Source organism: Sapajus apella, unplaced genomic scaffold, assembly GCF_009761245.1.
Source record: "Sapajus apella isolate SASKATOON/1434 unplaced genomic scaffold, GSC_monkey_1.0 scaffold12, whole genome shotgun sequence".
Lineage (NCBI taxonomy): Eukaryota > Metazoa > Chordata > Mammalia > Primates > Cebidae > Sapajus > Sapajus apella.
In genome coordinates, this window is record NW_022436952.1 from 35,477,813 (window position 1) to 35,494,962 (window position 17,150).

General features: G+C 43.0%; 1 protein-coding gene across 8 annotated transcripts in view; it reads right to left on the reverse strand.

Annotated features, from left to right (window-relative positions):
* Positions 1-12,957: 12,957 nt before the first annotated feature.
* Positions 12,958-17,150, reverse strand: part of RHOT1 (ras homolog family member T1) — a 70,735-nt gene continuing 66,542 nt past the window's right edge. For 4 of the 8 annotated variants that reach the window (XM_032280927.1, XM_032280926.1, XM_032280925.1 and 1 more), the window contains one exon: positions 12,958-14,074. In XM_032280927.1, coding sequence (XP_032136818.1) covers positions 13,957-14,074 — 118 coding nt within the window. In that variant the 3' untranslated portion in view covers positions 12,958-13,956. Of the gene's footprint in view, positions 14,075-16,127; positions 16,272-17,150 lie in introns of all 8 variants that reach the window. The other 4 variants (XM_032280923.1, XM_032280922.1, XR_004269749.1 and 1 more) reach the window with 3 other exon arrangements.

The window sequence follows — 17,150 nt, forward strand, 5'->3', positions numbered from 1 at the left end:
AAGCTGGCTGGCAGTGAGATGCTGACCCTCAGGGTGATAAAAAATGTTTTTCTTTTTTTTTTTTTTTTTGAGAAAGAGTCTTGCTTTGTGGCCCATGCTGGAGTACAGTGGTATTATCACGGCTCAGTACAACCTCTGTCCCCCAGGTCCAAGTGTTTCTCCTGCCTCAGCCTCTCAAGTAGCTGGGATTACAGGCACATGCCACCATGCCTGGCTAATTTTTTTTATTTTTAGTAGAGACGGAGTTTCACCATGTTGGCCAGGCTGGTCTCGAACTCCTGACCTCAAGTGAGCCACCTGCCTCGGCCTCCCAAAGTGCTGGGATTACAGGCATGAGCCACTGTGGTCAACCACCAAATTGAGTTTCTAGATGGTTTCTTTACATGGTCTGGAAAGGCTCTACTTTGAGGCGGTGACATTTAAACTGAGATGTAAGTGACAAGCCTGAGGCAGCTTTGCAAAAAAAAGAGGAAAGAACATTTCCAGCAGAGAACAGCCAGTACAAAGGCTCTGAAGCAAGCACGCAATAGGTCTGGAAACAGTGAGCTCAGAGACGCAGGCAAGGAACAGTGCAGGCAGGCTTTATAAAGCAGGGCAAGGAATCTGGGTTTTATTTAAGTGTGACAGGAAGACAATGAAAGAATGTAAGTATAGGAGTGGCAAGATGACCGCTTAAAGAGAATGGAGTTTGGAAGGAAAAGAAGAAACTGGAGAACTGCTGTTGCAGTTAGGAGGCTACCCTGCATTTAGTCCAGGGGGAGGGCGTGGTGGCCTGGCCCTGGGTGGTAGAAGTGGAGATGGAGATACATGTTTTGGAAGTAGAATCAACAGGACGGGGAAGATCAGGAAAGGGGCAGTTAGTGCTGGGTATTAAGGGCTCTGTTTAAGGTTTTTCATATATCCACGAAGAAACCAGCAAGAAACTAGAAACAGTTGGCCGGGTGCGGTGGCTCACACCTGCAATTCCAGCACTTTGGGAAGCTGAGATGGGTGAATCACCTGAGGTCAGGAGTTCAAGACCAGCTTGGCCACCATAGTGAAACCCTGTCTCTACTAAAAATACAAAAAATTAGCTGGGCGTGGTGGCGTGCGCCTGTAATCTCAGGTACTTGGGAGGCTGGGGCAGGAGAACTGCTTGAAACCGGGAGGTAAAGGTTGCAGTTACTGAGATCACGCCATTGCACCCCAGCCTTGTATGACAGAGCAAGAGGGAGGGAGGGAGGGAGGGAGGAAGGAAGGAAGGAAGGAAGGAAGGAAGGAGAGAAAGAGAGAGAAGGAGAGAAAGAGAGAGAAGGAGAGGGAGGGAGGGAGGGAGGAAGTAGTGGAGGGAAGCAAGGGAGGGAAGGAAGGAAGGGAAGGAAAGAAGGCAGGAAGGAAGGAAGGAAAGAAAGAAAAGAAAAGAGAAACTAGAAACAGAATGTGGATTTCTGGAGTGAGGTCAGGACTGGTGATAGCAATTTAGGAGTTGTTGGATTGTATTTAAAGTCTGGGGCTGCTAGTAGCAATGAGCTACACCTAGTGCCAGAATCTTTCTTTCTCTTTTTCTTTTTTGAGACGGAATCTCACTCTGTCTCCAGGCTGGAGTGCAGCAGCCGATCTCCACTCACTGCAACCTCCACCTCCCGGGTTCAAGCAATTCTCCTGCCTCAGCCTCCCGAGTAGCTGGGACTACAGGCACCCACCACCACACCCAGCTAATTTTGTATTTTTAGTAGAGATGGGGTTTCACCATGTTGGCCAGGATGGTCTTGATCTCCTGACCTCATGATCCACCCGCCTCGGCTTCCCAAAGTGCTGGGATTACAGGTGTGAGCTGCTACGCCTGGCCCAGAATCTTTGTTTCTAAATAACCATTCTCTAACTAAAGGAACCAGAGTTCCTTGAAGAAATGGTTGATGTTAGGACAAGGGCAGGTAAAGTACGGGATGAGGCTGGGGAGGACACAAGTTGCTTGGATGGAAACATCTGTGGTGCCTAGAAGGAAGGAAGTGCTCAGAAACAATGGAGCACATGTAGGCAGGTGCAGGAGCCAGCTTGAAGCAGCTCCTGATGGCCCAATCTGGGATAAGAACAGGATGAGCAAAACTGAACAACAAAATAAATAACGATAGTCATGCGTTATGACCCATAGCATAAAGTAAATATCCATGATATAAATAAATATCAAATAAATAAATGGGAAAGGACATTCTTTTACAGTACAACTCTAATAAATATAGAGGGAATAATTCAAGTAGAAAATTTGGCAAATACTGCAGTAATAAATGTTTTGGGCAAGATCAGCAATTGTCAAAACCACAGGGACGCCATTTCACACTCACTAGAGTATTAAATAGTTACAAAAACAAAGACAGGTAAGTGTTGGTGAGGATGTGGAGAAACTAGAACCCTCACATAGTGCTGGTGAAAATGTAAAATGGTGCAGCCACTTTGGAAAACAGTTTGGCTGTTCCTCAAAATATTAAACACAGAGTTACCAAATGACCCAGCCATTCCATTCCCAGGTATATGCCCTAGAGAAATGAAAGTATACATCCACACCAAAACTTGTACACAGAAAAGCAAAATACAAAATGAAAATGAAAAAACCAACTTATGCACAAATGTTCATAGCAGCATTATTCCTGTCAAAAATCAGAAATGATCCAAATGTCCATCAACTGAAGAATGGATAAACGAAATGTGACATATCCATATAACGGAATATTATTCAGCAGTAAAAAGGAGCAAAGTACTGGTACATGCTGCGAAATGGACGAGGCTTGAAAACCGTATGCTAAGTGAAAGAAGCCAGTCACAAAAGACCACATGTGGCATGATTCCATTTACAGGAAGTACCCCAAAGGAGCAAGTCCTATGATTACTTTGGTAACTTTGTTTTTAATGTTTCAAATTATTTCAACATAAAAAGTTTAAAAATCAGGGCTAGGCACGGTGGCTCACACCTGTAATCCCAGAACTTCGGATGGCCAAGGTGGGCTGATTGCTCAAGCTTAGGAGTTCAAGACCAGCCAGGAAAACATGGTGAAACCCTGTCTCTACAAAAAAATACAAAAAATTAGTCCAGTGTGGTGGCACACACCTGCAGTCCCAGCTACTCAGGAGGCGGAGCGGGAGAATGGTCTGAACTCAGGAGGCGGAGGTTGCAGTGAGCTAAGTTCGCACCACTGCACTCCAGCCTAGGTGACAGAGCTAAACCCTGTCTTTAAAAAAAAAAGTTAAAAAAACAAAATCAAGGTGCTGAATGAGATCACCTAGAGACAAAGTCTAGATAGGAAAGATAAGGAAACCCGGGACACAACCTTGGGGTACTTGAATATCCTGGAGGTTGAGCAGAGGTCAGGTAGCCTGAAAGCCCGAGAAAGGAGCTAGTGAGATAAAGAAACTCAACTGTTTGTGCTGCCTGCCAAGACAATAGGGGTGAGGGACATTTCTCTGGCCCCTGCTATGGTCTGAATGCGTCTCCCCTACCCTAATTTCATGTGTTGAAATCCTGACCCTCAAGGCGATGGTATTAGGTGAAGCCTTTGGGGAGGAGATTAGGCCAGGAGGATAGAGCCCTCATAAATGAGATTAGTTGCCCTTATAAAAAAAGGCCCGGGGAACTTCTTTGTCCCTTCTACCATGTAAGGACACAGGGAGAGGGTGACATCTATGAATAAGGAATCTTGCCCTCACAAGACACGGAATCCGCTGGTGCCTTAACCTTGGACCTCCCAGCCTCCAGAGCTGTAAGAAATAAATGTGTTGTTTATAAAACGCACCGAGTTTACAGTATTTTGTTATATTGTTATGGCAGCCTGAATGGACTAGGACAGCTCCAATACTCAAGAGAATCCAGACATTTCTTTTTTTTTTTTTTTTTTTTTTTTTTTTTTTTTTTTTTTTTTTTTTTTGAGACGGAGTTTCACTCATGTTACCCAGGCTGGAGTGCAATGGCGCGATCTTGGCTCACCGCAACCTCCGCCTCCTGGGTTCAGGCAATTCTCCTGCCTCAGCCTCCTGAGTAGCTGGGATTACAGGCACACGCCACCATGCCCAGCTAATGTTTTTTTTTGTATTTTTAGTAGAGACGGGGTTTCACCATGTTGACCAGGCTGGTCTCGATCTCTTGACCTTGTGATTCACCCGCCTGAATCCAGACATTTCTTAGATACATGTAGAAAAACAAACTAGCTGCCACCCATGCCTCTCCCGCTCCCCCAGATGCAGTGGTGCAGCTCTGCTCAAGTGCAGGAAGAAGGGCAGAGGGTTGCCATCCTGTGGGGCTTGTTGTGGGAAGCAGACCTCCTATTCTCCTGAGAAGGGGAAACAGCACCCCCAGGAACAGACCTCAGTCAAGGTGCACAGTCCTAATCTTCATTTTTTAGGAGGGAAACAGAAAGTAACTTGCACATGGAATGTGGCAAAGTTGGGATTTAAACTCAGATCTTAGCCCTTAACTCAGTCCTTTACTACCCCCCACCCCCAACAACCTGGTGAATTTCCACTAAGAGATAATTTAGTTTCCGGGGCCACTAGTCAGTTATTTCCACATAGGCTCAGTGACTGAGTAAAGCTGCTTCTCAAGAAAGGGTTGTGTAAATGAAGAAAATGGAATTAGAAATGGGTGGATTGATAAACATCCCCCTGGGTACTCCTAAGAGTAGGCAGGTGCACGACAGGCAGGCAAAGGTCCAGTACTTAGTTCAGGGCCAGTCAGGCATGCTGGGTCAGGATGGAAACAGGTCAGCTTCCCCAGGGTGAGGGAAAAGGACATTTGCTGAGTCCTGCCTAGTATATCCCTCCCCTGCTTCACACTCTTAAATGGAATCTCTAGAGAGGGCGAGCGAGGACCTTTGGACAAACCACAGGTGAGGGTAGGGGTGCCAACATGCTGTGCACAGGGGTGAAGTGGACAGATGGACGCTAAGTGCCAAGACTCAGCTCCTGGATGTTGACAGCCAGGCCTTGGCCCTCCTTGAGACCTAAAGGATGAAAGGCTGAGAGGACAGGGTTCTAGAGAGAGAGCATCTGCAAAGGGCTCAAGAGAATGAACAAGGTGCATTCTTAGAACTGAAGGAAGTTCTCTGTGGCTAGACTGTAGTCAGACAGGGAAAGTGCAGATTTGGCTGCAGAGGTCTGGGGCAGGGTCTGCAGAGCCTTGAGATTTGAATTTGAATTTTCCTAAGGGAAAGGGGAAGACATGGAAGGGATTGTTCTATTGTGTTATCAAAATTATATGTATGTATAATTTATCTTAAACAATTTAACCACTGTACTGCTAGCAACTTTATATCTTTGTTGCCCCAAAGACTGTAACCTCTTTGACTTCTTCAATGTCTACTGCAGTAGTTCTCAAATCTTCACATGCATCCGAATCATGGGGCAGGGTGGGGAGGTGGGTAGTGGTGAAGGTTGTTAACACAGATTTTGCTGGGTCCCATCCTCCAAGTTTCTGAGGACTCAGAATCTGGGAGGCCTGGTGGCGGGGTGGGTAGGGGAAGGGCTGTTGAAAATCGTATTTTTTACAAATTCCCAGGTGATGTGATGACACTTTGAGAATCTGGGGAAAAGTAAGATATGTAAGAGGGGCTGAGCGTGGTGGCAAACGCCTGTAATCCCAGCACTCTGGGAGGCCGAGGTGGGCAGATCACCTGAGGTCAGGAGTTTGAGACCAGCCTGGCCAACATAGTGAAACTCCATCTCTACTAAAAATACAAAAATTAGCCAGGCATGGTGGCAGACACCTGTAATCCCAGCTACTCGGGAGGCTGAGGCAGGAGAATCGCTTGAACCTGGAAGGCGGATGTTGCAGTGAGCAGAGATCACACCATTGCACTCCAGACTGGGCAACAAGAGCAAAACTCCATCTCTGAAAAAAAAAAATTAGCCAGGCATGGTGGCGACCACGTGTAATCCCAGTTACTTGGGAGGCTGAAGCAGGAGAAGTGCTTAAACCCAGGAGGCAGAGATTGCAGTGATCCAAGATTGCACCATTGCACTCCAGTCTGGGCAACAAAAGTGAGACTCCGTCAAAAAAAAAAAAAAAAGAAAAAAAAAAAAGAGCTATAAGAGGAAGTCAGTAAAAAGTATAGTGAATGGGTAAAGCCATATTCAGCCACTTATTCTCTAGATGGTATATAGAAGTGGCTGGATGGCACTGAAATTATAGAAATTCCAGAGGCAGATTACAGAAGCAGAGATGGAAAATGTTAGTGACAAAACTTTACTCTAGGAGTTCCCCTCCATTAAAGCCCCTGACACAAGTACTTTTTCCATTTATAAAATGTGAATAAATTTTAAGAGTATTTTTTCAAAATTAACAAGAACAACTAAAAATCATAAAGAGTGCTTTTCAAAGATTAGTTATATCCTTATTTCCCCTCAGTTATCTGTACCTGAAATAAACCTACCCACGTGTCTGCACTCCTCTCCATAGACACATCAATTACCTAGTGACAGCTAGCAGAAATGAAGGCAGAATGCCTCGGAGGAAATGAAAGGCTTCCGGAAAATCTGCTTTGCCAACTTTAACCCTTTTTAGTTATAGAGATGTCAAAGCTATTTAGTGGGGTTTTTCTTTTTCTTTTTCCCCTTAGGCCTGTTTTTTTGTTTGTTGTTTTTTCTTAAGCAGAATATATTACAAATTTACCAAAGGTAGGAACAAAAGCCCAGCTGTTAGGTTGGCTCCTACAGTGGAAGGAGTACCGAACTGCGAATCAAAATACCTGGGTTCCAGTCCTAGCTCCAGGACAAACTAATATTGTGGCTCTGAATAAGTCACTTTTTGCTTTTTGTTTTTGAGATGGAGTCTCGCTCTGTCACCCAGGTTGGAATTCAGTGGCGCAATCTCAGCTCACTGCAACCTCCACCTCCTGGGTTCAAGTGATTCTCCTGCCTCAGCCTCCCGAGTACCTGGGACTACACATGTGCCACCGCGCCCAGTTAACTTTTGTACTCTTAGTAGAGACACAGTTTCGCCATGTTGGCCAGGCCAGTCTCCAACTCCTGACCTCAAGTGATCCGCCCCCCTCAGCCTCCCAAAATGTTGGGATTACAGGTGTGAGCCACCATGCCTGGCCATCACTTTTCACCTTTTTGTGCTCCCTGTATGCTACAAAAGTATGGAGTTGGACAGATGACCTTTATACTATGTAAGCTACTTACGCTCTGAAATTTTGGCTTTCAAATTTAAAGAAATAAGAAACATGATCACATGTTCATTTACACAAGGAGGCAAATTCCTCAGATAACTAGAGTTCAAACTAAACATTCTCATGGGATTCCTTTATTTTCCATGTAAGCCAATTATACAACTGGACAACTGAAAACAAGCATGAATAATGTGCCAAAAGAATAGCTCCTTGTGAGTGCTCAGAAAAAGTGGAATTGATGCTCCCATTACCTTCTAAACATCCAACTGCTCTGTGAGGTTAACCCCAAGCTGGCCAGAGAACCATGCTCTTGTAAACAATGTGATGAGTAAAAGCGAAAAAAATCAGACAACTACATCCACTCTTAGTTTCCATACAAACAAAACATGACTACAGTATTTTTAAGTTCTTCCTAGTATTGAACCTTTTCACATTCCAAAACAATCAGGTAATTTTTTTAATCATTAGTAAATGCTGCTGTGCATTTACTACATTTTCATCAGTTACAGGAGGTATTTATCAAATCTGGCTCATGGTCAGTTTCTGTATAGCACATGAATGGTTTCCTCTTATTATTATTATTATTTTTGATGGAGTCTTGCTCTGTCGGCCAGGCTGGAGTGAGCCAAGATCGCACCACTGCACTCCAGCCTGAGTGACAGAATGAGACCTTATCTCCAAGAAAAGAAAATCTTGCCTTCTAGTAAGATACTTTCTGAACCCAAAATATCTGGGACAAATGGTCTGACAAGTCTGAGTGCAATGGGAGCAAGAGGATATTTTATAAACCTGAGATACACAGCTGTGATACTCACAGGTCAGACTTCCACAGAGCCGAGGGCCAGGCAGGTTAACAGACAGTTGCTCTCACGGACAGCGACTTTTGATAAAAAGAGTTAAAAAGACATGAATTACTTGCAACCTTAGGGGTTTAAACAAGTGTGTTACTGGACTGTGAATCTTGGGATAAAGGCATTGGAAAGGTCAAGCTGCCTGCATGGATCATTCTTATACTGTGAACATTAAATTTAGCATCTTGACATGTAGTATTTCTCAAAAAGCATCTAGTCCCAAATTAGTTTCCTAAACACACGTGGACTGTGAAAGCATGATTTAAGAATTTGGTATGTTGGTTAAAAAAATAAAAAAGCCAGGCATGGTGGCTCATGCCTGTAATCTCAGCACTTTAGAAGGGTGAGGCAGGCAGATCACAAGGTCAGGAGTTCCAGACCAGCCTGGCCAATATGGTGAAATCCTGTCTCTACTAAAAATACAAAAATTAGCCAGGTGTGGTGGTGGGCGCCTTTAGTCCCAGCTACTTGGGAGGCTGAGGCAGAAGAAGCCCTTGAACCTGGGAGGCAGAGGTTGCAGTAAGCTGAGATTGCACCACTGCACTCCAGCCTGGGTGACAGAGGGAGACTGTCTCAAAACAAAATAATAAAAATAATAAATAAGTACTAAAGTATGAAGTCAAATTAACAGGTCACACACACATTTTTAGGATTTGCATGTGTGTGTGTGTGTGTGTGTGTGTGTGTGTGTGTGTGTGTGTGTGTGTATATATATATACTTTTTTTTTTTTTTTTGAGGCAGAGTCTCACTCTGTCACCCAGGCTGGAATAAGGTGGCGTACTCTTGGCTCACTACAACTTCCTCCTCCCGGGTTCAAGCGATTCCCCTGCCTCGGCCTCCCGAGTAGCTGGGACTACAGACACATGCCACCACGCCTGGCTAATTTTTCGTATTTTTAGTAGAGACATGGTTTCACCATGTTAGCCAGGATGGTCTCAGTCTCCTGACCTCACGATCCACCCACCTTAGCCTCCCAAAGTGCTAGGATTACAGGCGGGAGCCACCATCCCTGGCCAGATTTGCATATACATTTTAAAGGCATCTTTGTATTGACTTTTACTAGTCCAATTAAGACAAAAGGGGCATAGAAGCTAACCCAACAGCCAATGATTGGCCAAAAAGAAAAAAGTCAACCCAAGTTGCATTCTTAGGGCCTGTTTAGGAAAGATTTATGCTCTGCCACAGAGGCTGGGCATTACCTCTGGTTTTCCTCTCTTTATTCATTATTTAACTGCCTTCACAGACCGGGAAAGTTCTCATTTCATTCAAGACTGGCTCATCAGTGTATACATATATATATATATATATATATATTTTTTTTTTTTTTTTTTTTTTTTAGACAGGGTCTCGCTCTGTCTGTTGCCCAGGCTGGAATGCAGTGGAGCAATCTCAGCTTACTGCAACCTCCACCTCCCAAGTTCAAGCCATTATCCTGCCTCAGCCTCCTGAGTAGCTGAGATTACAGGCATGCGCCACCATGCCTGGCTAATTTTTTTTTTTTTGGTATTTTTAGTAGAATGGCATTTCACCATGTTGGTCAGGCTGGTCTCGAACTCTTGACCTGAAATGATCCGCCTGCCTTGGCCTCCCAAAGTGCTGGGATTACAGGCTTGAGCCACTGCACCTGGCCTCATCAGTATATTTCTTATTCGGTGCCTGCCCCTGGCAGGTGATGTGCAGATATTCACTGATATCCAAAGTCTTCCTACCTCTTTCATAGGCCATTTCAGAATGGTCATGTGCTCCCCAAATTCCTAACATCAGAGCCCACTCCTACCATAGCATCATCAGTGCCAACAACGTGGGAAATTACTCATTTTTTGGTCAAATGTGAAAGAGAAAGACCTTAATAGCAAGAAGCAACAGATCCCTGATGTTCTAAGTAAGGCTAAGCTACTACATTATGCTAGGACTACGAACGAACCTTCAAACTGCCTTATTATTCATTAAGGCACTACAGCAAGCAGCCTCAGAACTGTCCATTTAAAAGACAATGCTTTGGGGAGACAGGGGAATCACCTGAGGCCACGAGTCTGAGACCAGCCTGGCCAACATGGTGAAACTCTCTCTCTACTAAAAATAAAAATAAAAGATTAACCGAGCATGGTGGTGGGTGCCTATAGTCCCGGCTACTTGGGAGTCACGATCATGCCACAGCACTCTAGCCTGGGCGACAGAGCAAGACTCTGTCTCAAAAAAAAAAAAAAGACAATGCAACTGGTGTAAAGTGAAAGCTCTCCTTTTGACTCCCAAATTCCCATTTTCTTCATTTCTCCTTTGTACTCTTAAAGCTTGTATCTCCTGAGCAAATTGTAAAAGCCAGAAAAAGCCTCTTCTTGTGTTCACACATTTTCTCACATTCACTAGTCTCTAAAGAGGATGCAAAATAAAGAAAAATAGGCCAGGCCCAGTGGCTCATACCTATAATCCCATCACTTTGGGAGGCTGAGGTGGGAGGATCACTTGAGCTCTGGAGCTCGAGACCAGCCTGGGCAACATAGTGAGACCTCATCTCTACTAAAGTCATTTTTTAAAAAAATTAGGTGTGGTGGCACATGCCTGTAGTCCCCAGCTACTTGGAGGCTGAGGAGGGAGGATCGCTTGCGCGCACAAGGTCAAGGCTTCAGTGAACTGTGATTACACCCCTGCACTCCAGCCCTGGCAACAGAGCAAAACTCTGTCTCAAAAAGAAAGAAAAACTCCATATGTGCCTGTAGGTTAAAGAAGAGAAAACAGTGAGCATTCCCACTACTAATCCACCCTACCTGGAGTGATTCACAGGCAAGGAAAGGGGCTAGCTTAGCAAGGGGGTGTGCCCAGAGCAAGACAGGGCAGCTGCCTCCTGCCTTCTGAACCAAAGAAATTAAAGCTCCAAACGAAAAGATGGAATATCTAAATATACAAACACACCACTCATTAACTCTTGGTAAGCTAGCTTATTTCCTCCGTTTCTCACAAACACAACAATCTATAAAGCATGTTCATTTACAGCAGTATTTCAGACAAACTAAAAAAGAACATGGAAAACATTAACTGTCATTGCAAGCTATACAACTGACATAAATTTGGTAAGTGAGAAATTCTCAGAAATTAATAAAAATGAAGAGTCAGGCCAGGGTGTGGTGCCTCACACCTGTAATTCCAGTACTTTGGGAGGCTGAGGTGGGATGATCACTTGAGCCCAGGAGTTCAAGGATACAGTGAGCTATGATTGTGCCACTGCACTCCTGCCTGAGCAAAGGAGTGAGACCTTATTAAAAAAAAAAAAAAAAAATGAAGTGTCACCAGCATTTTGCTTAATCTTCCTTTCTTTCAAGTTTAGAATGGAAATGTGGGGAGGGAGAGATGGGGAAGTATGCAAGTAAATACGGTATATGTTATTGTGCAAGCTTATAGCTAGTAAGTTATACTGTTACTAATTGCTCAGGAAATGTGATCTTGTAAGAAAATGTCCCTCAGGGTCGGGCGTGGTGGCTCACGCCTGTAATCCCAACACTTTGGGAGGCTGAGGCGGGTGGATCTCGAGATCAGAAGTTCAAGATCAGCCTGGCCAATAAAACCCCGTCTCTACTAAAAATACAAAAAAGTTTGCTGGGTGGGGTGGCAGGTGCCGGTAATCCCAGTTACTCAGGATGCTGAGGCAGGAAAATTGCTTGAACCCAGGAGGTGGCAGTTGCAATGAGCCAAGATGGTGCCACTGAACTCCAGTCTGGGTGACAGAGTGAGCCTCTGTCTTAAAAAAAAAAAAAATCCCTCAGAATGACAATGAGGAAAAATCATGTTAAAGGAGAAAATAAACATGCAAACAATAGCAGGAACACATTAATCAGGCATGTGTAGGGGAAAACAATTGGTCTTTTACCAGAATAGATTCCTCTGCAACTTTTTTTTTTTTTTTTTTTATGAGGGGGAGTTTCGCTCTTGTTACCCAGGCTGGAGTGCAACGGCGCGATCTCGGCTCACCGCAACCTCCACCTCCTGGGTTCAGGCAATTCTCCTGCCTCAGCCTCCTGAGTAGCCGGGATTACAGGCACGCACCACCATGCCCAGCTAATGTTTTGTATTTTTAGTAGAGACGGGGTTTCACCATATTGACCAGGATGGTCTCGATCTCTTGACCTCGTGATCCACCCGCCTCGGCCTCCCAAAGTGCTGGGATTACAGGCTTGAGCCACCGCGCCCGGTCATCCTCTGCAACTTTTAAGTAAATTTCCTCTTACACATATAAATCACACTTGACTTTTCCTATTTTTTTTTTTTTTTTGAGATGGAGTCTTGCTCTGTTGCCCAGGTGGAGTGGTGGTAAGATCCTGGCTCACTGCAACCTCTGCCTCCTAGGTTCAAGGGATTCTTCTGCCTCAGCCTCCTGAGTAGCTGAGATCACAGGCGTTCGCCAACATGCTTGACTAACTTCTTTTATTTTTAATGGAGATGGGGTTTGCCATGTTGGCCAGGCTGGTCTTGAACTCTTGACCTCAAGTGATTGGCCCGATTCAGCCTCCCAAAGTTTTGAGATTAAAGGTGCGAGGCACCATGTCCAGCTAAGTATTTTTTTTTTTTTTTTTTTTTTTTTAAAATTTTGAGACAGTTTCACTCTTGTTGCCCAGGCTAGAATGCAATGGTGCAAGCTCGGCTCACTGCAACCTCTGTCTCCCGGGTGCAAGCAATTCTCCTGCCTCTGCTTCCCAAGTAGCTGGGTTTACAAGCATGTGCCACCATGGCCGGCTAATTTTTTGTATTTAGTAGAAATGGAGTTTCACCATGTTGGTCAGGCTGGTCTTGAACTCCTGACCTCAGGTGATCTGCCTACCTTGGCCTCCTAAAGTTCTGAGATTACAGTTGTGAGCCTCCACGCGCAGCTGAGGGTTCTTTTTACATACAATAATTTTCAATATGAGAGACAGAAACCAGAGGACTTCACTCATATCTGTACAGAAATATTTACTTTAGAAGACAAAAAAACTCAAGATCACAGTACATAGCAGTTATTTATTTAAATACTTGAAAAGGTTGATGATGGAAAAAATAGGTTTATCATGAGAGTTTATATTCATTAGATTTATTTTATCATTTAAAAAATTACTGCCTCTAGGTTAAACTATCCTGATATAGAACACTTTTTGACACATGCAGTTACTGTAATATACTATAATAGACACAGCCATTATAGAATGATTTACACTTGGGAGGAAAATTCAACAGTAGTAAGGGTGACTCTTTATTTAAACTAAAAACATTGGTAATATACAAATTGTTTTTTCTCATTTCATTGAAAGGGCTATAAAATTCAATATACTGACAAAAGAAGCAACATAATCACATAGATAACGTCTCTGCGAATTGCTTTTACCTCACTTCATCCTTAAAGGTGAGCTGCACACTCAGCTATACAATTTTCTAGACTGTGCGATGGCTTCAAGGCTGGCCTACCACAAGTGACTGAAAAAAAGTCATGTTGGTAAGCTGACACTGGCTTGTATGTTTTTTAAAACGGAGAGAGAATGGCAAATTGTGCCTTAAGTCCTTATAGAACCCAAAGGATCTCTCTGAGTAAATGTGAAATAAATAAAGTTGATCCATGAGTAAATACAGTCTCTGGGCTAATTTAAACCTAGGAGGGTGAGCCAAGTGAGCACTAACAATACCATTTAGAAATGTCTAGAAACATCATTTCTAGAACTCAGCTTGGGAGACCATATCTTGCCTGAATATGTACATATATTTACAAAATATTCCCTTTTGGCCTCTGGAATTTAGCCATTTTAGTTTGGCTGTTAGCTGTTTTCTTTCCATATGCTAGCCAATACTGCAGTTATAACTATCATTAAAATACTCTTATGCATGAATTACAAATATTAATAAAGTAACTCTGCATGTATAAATATCTCAATATTTCTAGCAGAACGTAAAGCATTCAGAATGTACATAAAAGTATTTGTTTTTGGTAGGGCCAGTATTTCTTTTTATATCATCGCTGTTTCAATAATGCTTTGTACATTGCAAAGCCCAAAACTGCAAAAACAGTAGCACCAAAACTTGCTCGAAGCCAGAACGTGGAGCTCTTGAGGTCAGCTTGTGTCACGTGCCTGTAGTCAGAAAATACAATTATTATTTAAAACATGATTAGCATGAAAACCCTATACGAGTTATTTAGCAGTCTACTTTTAGGGAAGTATTAGCACACTTGTCAAGCTAATTGCATACAGTAATGCTTATCAAAAACATTGATCAATATAGCCATGCATATAATCGCTTAGATAATCATTAAGAAAATGACATAATGTAGACACCAATAAAGACAAATAGGTACTATGTGGAGTAGACGTCTAAATTTGTAACGTTTTCTTCACACGGGAAATAAAGAAATTAGACAAATCAATTTAGCGCTTTGTAGTACCATCAAGGTCCTTCAAAATGAGAATTAAGGCAGTGTTTTCACAATTTTGAGGGTCACATTCATGTTTAAATAATGTGTAATCTCCTATCCCCAAGATCTGAAAGCTATTTTGTAAGCAGTTAAGTGACAAGTGATAATACTTTTGTAAGAGAAATGATTAAAGTCAACTTTGGAAACACTGAGCCTCATAAAAATTTTCAATAAAATAAAATAAAGGAAGGGGGAGGGGAAAATTTACCAGTTTGCATTAATTTGGTAACTGCTAATTAAAGAGAAAAAAAAAACAATCCCTGGTGTTAGTTAGACAGGCAGTGATAATGGTACCAACTAAAGGACATAATGTAACATGATGGATTGAAAGGCAATGACATAAAAGAAGCCATAGTATGCTTGACAAGAACAGGGACAGCCTGTACCACAAACTGAGTTGTGAGCATGCTCAGTTAATAACACTGCTAAGCACCCTCAAGAGTCTCAAGTATGACAGCTTACCATGAAGAGGATAAAGCTCTAAAGCAAACGTCGAAACATTTTATTTAAATGTCACTGAAGTCTTAATTAAGTGAACATAATTGAGATGATGTAGAAAACACACAAAAATGGCCGGGTGAGGTGGCTCATGCCTGTAATCCCAGCACTTTGGGAGGCCGAGGCATGTGGATCACCTGAGGTCAGGAGTTCGAGACCAGCCTGGCCAACACAGTAAAACCCCATCTCTACTATAAAAATTAGCTGGACGTGGTAGTGGGCACCTGTAATCCCAGCTACTCGGGAAGCTGAGGCAGGAGAATTGCTTGACCCCAGGAGGTGGAGGTTGCAGTGAGCTTACATGGTGCCACTGCACTCAAGCATGGGCAACAGAAACTCCGTCTCAAAAAAAAAAGAAAAAAGAAAAGAAAATTTACAAAATTAAGAGCTTAAAGAGACTGTCTGGCCTAGTTTAGGTTCTTTTATAACTAAGTTAAACAAACAGATTTGAAGCAAAAATCAGGTATCATTAAAAGACCAAGGCACTGACATACGCAAAAGAGTTAAGAGCCACAAATTCGGCCGGGTATGGTGACTCAAGCCTGTAATCCCAGCATTTTCGGAGGCCGAGGTGGGCGGATCACCAGGTCAAGAGATCGAGACCATCCTGGCCAACATGGTGAAACCCCGTCTCTACTAAAAATACAAAAATTAGCTGGGTGTGGTGGCGTGTGCCTGTAGTCCCAGGTACTTGGGAGGATGAGGCAGGAGAATTGCTTGAACCCAGGAGGCGGAGGTTGCAGTGAGCCGAGATTGTACCACTGCACTCCAGCCTGGCGCCTGGCGATAGAGTGAGACTCTGTCTCAAAAAAATAAAAAAGAACCACAAATTCAAATTGCACAAAACTACTCTGCCTCAGTAACAAAGTGAACAGATTAGTTATCACAAAATAGATTCTGTACATCCCTAGAAACAAAAGTCTACAACACAAGCCAGAGTGCTCCATGCTTAACATCACAACAAAGACGCAATACTCCAATTCTCATCCTCACCAGTTTCTATTAAAAAAAAAAAAAAAAAAAAAAACTCGTCACATAATTATTTCTTACAAAGCAAAGTGATATCGCAGGTTCATTCCAGCTTGCAAGTTAGTTTTTCCAACAGACAGTGTTTTATTTAAAAAAAAAAAAAAAAAAAAGGGTTGGGGGAAGAGAATGCTTAGGTTTTCCAAGCTAGAAAACCTCCAACGAGGCCAACCCATTGGAAATGTTACCTGGCTTCAAGAAAAAGTGGACCATGAGATGACTCCATGAAGATGGAATCTTCTACAGAGCGGACAGCGTGCACCTGGTGAGTAATACTGCCTTCGTCGTCTGCTAACAGCATGGCACCCCACTCAGCTACCCGGGCTCTTAACCTTTTACACACATGCACACAATTTGCAGTTCATAGCAGAGCTCACAAAAAAGGGAACTCAAAAATAACATCTCTCAATTATGCATCCCACACATAAATTGAGTTGCCACCCTATATGATGGATCTCATGTTTTCTATATTTAAAATAAATGTATTCTATAGCAAACTGCCAAACTTCAAAAAAATCTATCTGTATATACTCTTTTCACACACACACACACACACACACACAGACAAGGAAACCTAAAGCTGTTATAGACACTCTCTAAACATCTCTCTGAGGCTGATCTTGGAACATCTGAAATACTAAGGCCTTCAAACCAATACCATAAGCAGTACTTGACAACATGTAGTAACCATAAGTATTCATCAGAAATGAAGTTAACAACTAATTGGTCATGAAGTTTACAGATTATTACTTTGGATTATCAAAAACTACAAATATATGTCTGTGAAAAAATTGAGTCCAACATCCCAAACTCATAGACCACCGTGGACCTATGATGAGAGTAACAGAAGTTTACAACTCCAGGTCAATGCAGATGTGTAGAATGTAAATTGAGAGCATAGGCTTAAGATGCATTAGAGGTTTCTCTTCATCTTTGGTCTCCCTGTGATTATCATGCATCTTCAATGATGGAGATTTTTTTTTTTTTTTTAATTTATTTATTTTTTGAGACGGAGTTTCACTCTTGTTGCCCAGGCTGAAGTGCAATGACGTGACCTTGGCTTACTGCAACCTCCGCTTTCTGGGCTCAAGTGATTCTCCTGCCTCAGTCTCCTGTGTAGCTGGGATTATAGGAGCCCGCAATGCTGCCTGGCTAATTTTGTATTTTTAATAGGGATGGGGTTTCCTCCATGTTGGTCAGGCTAGTCTCGA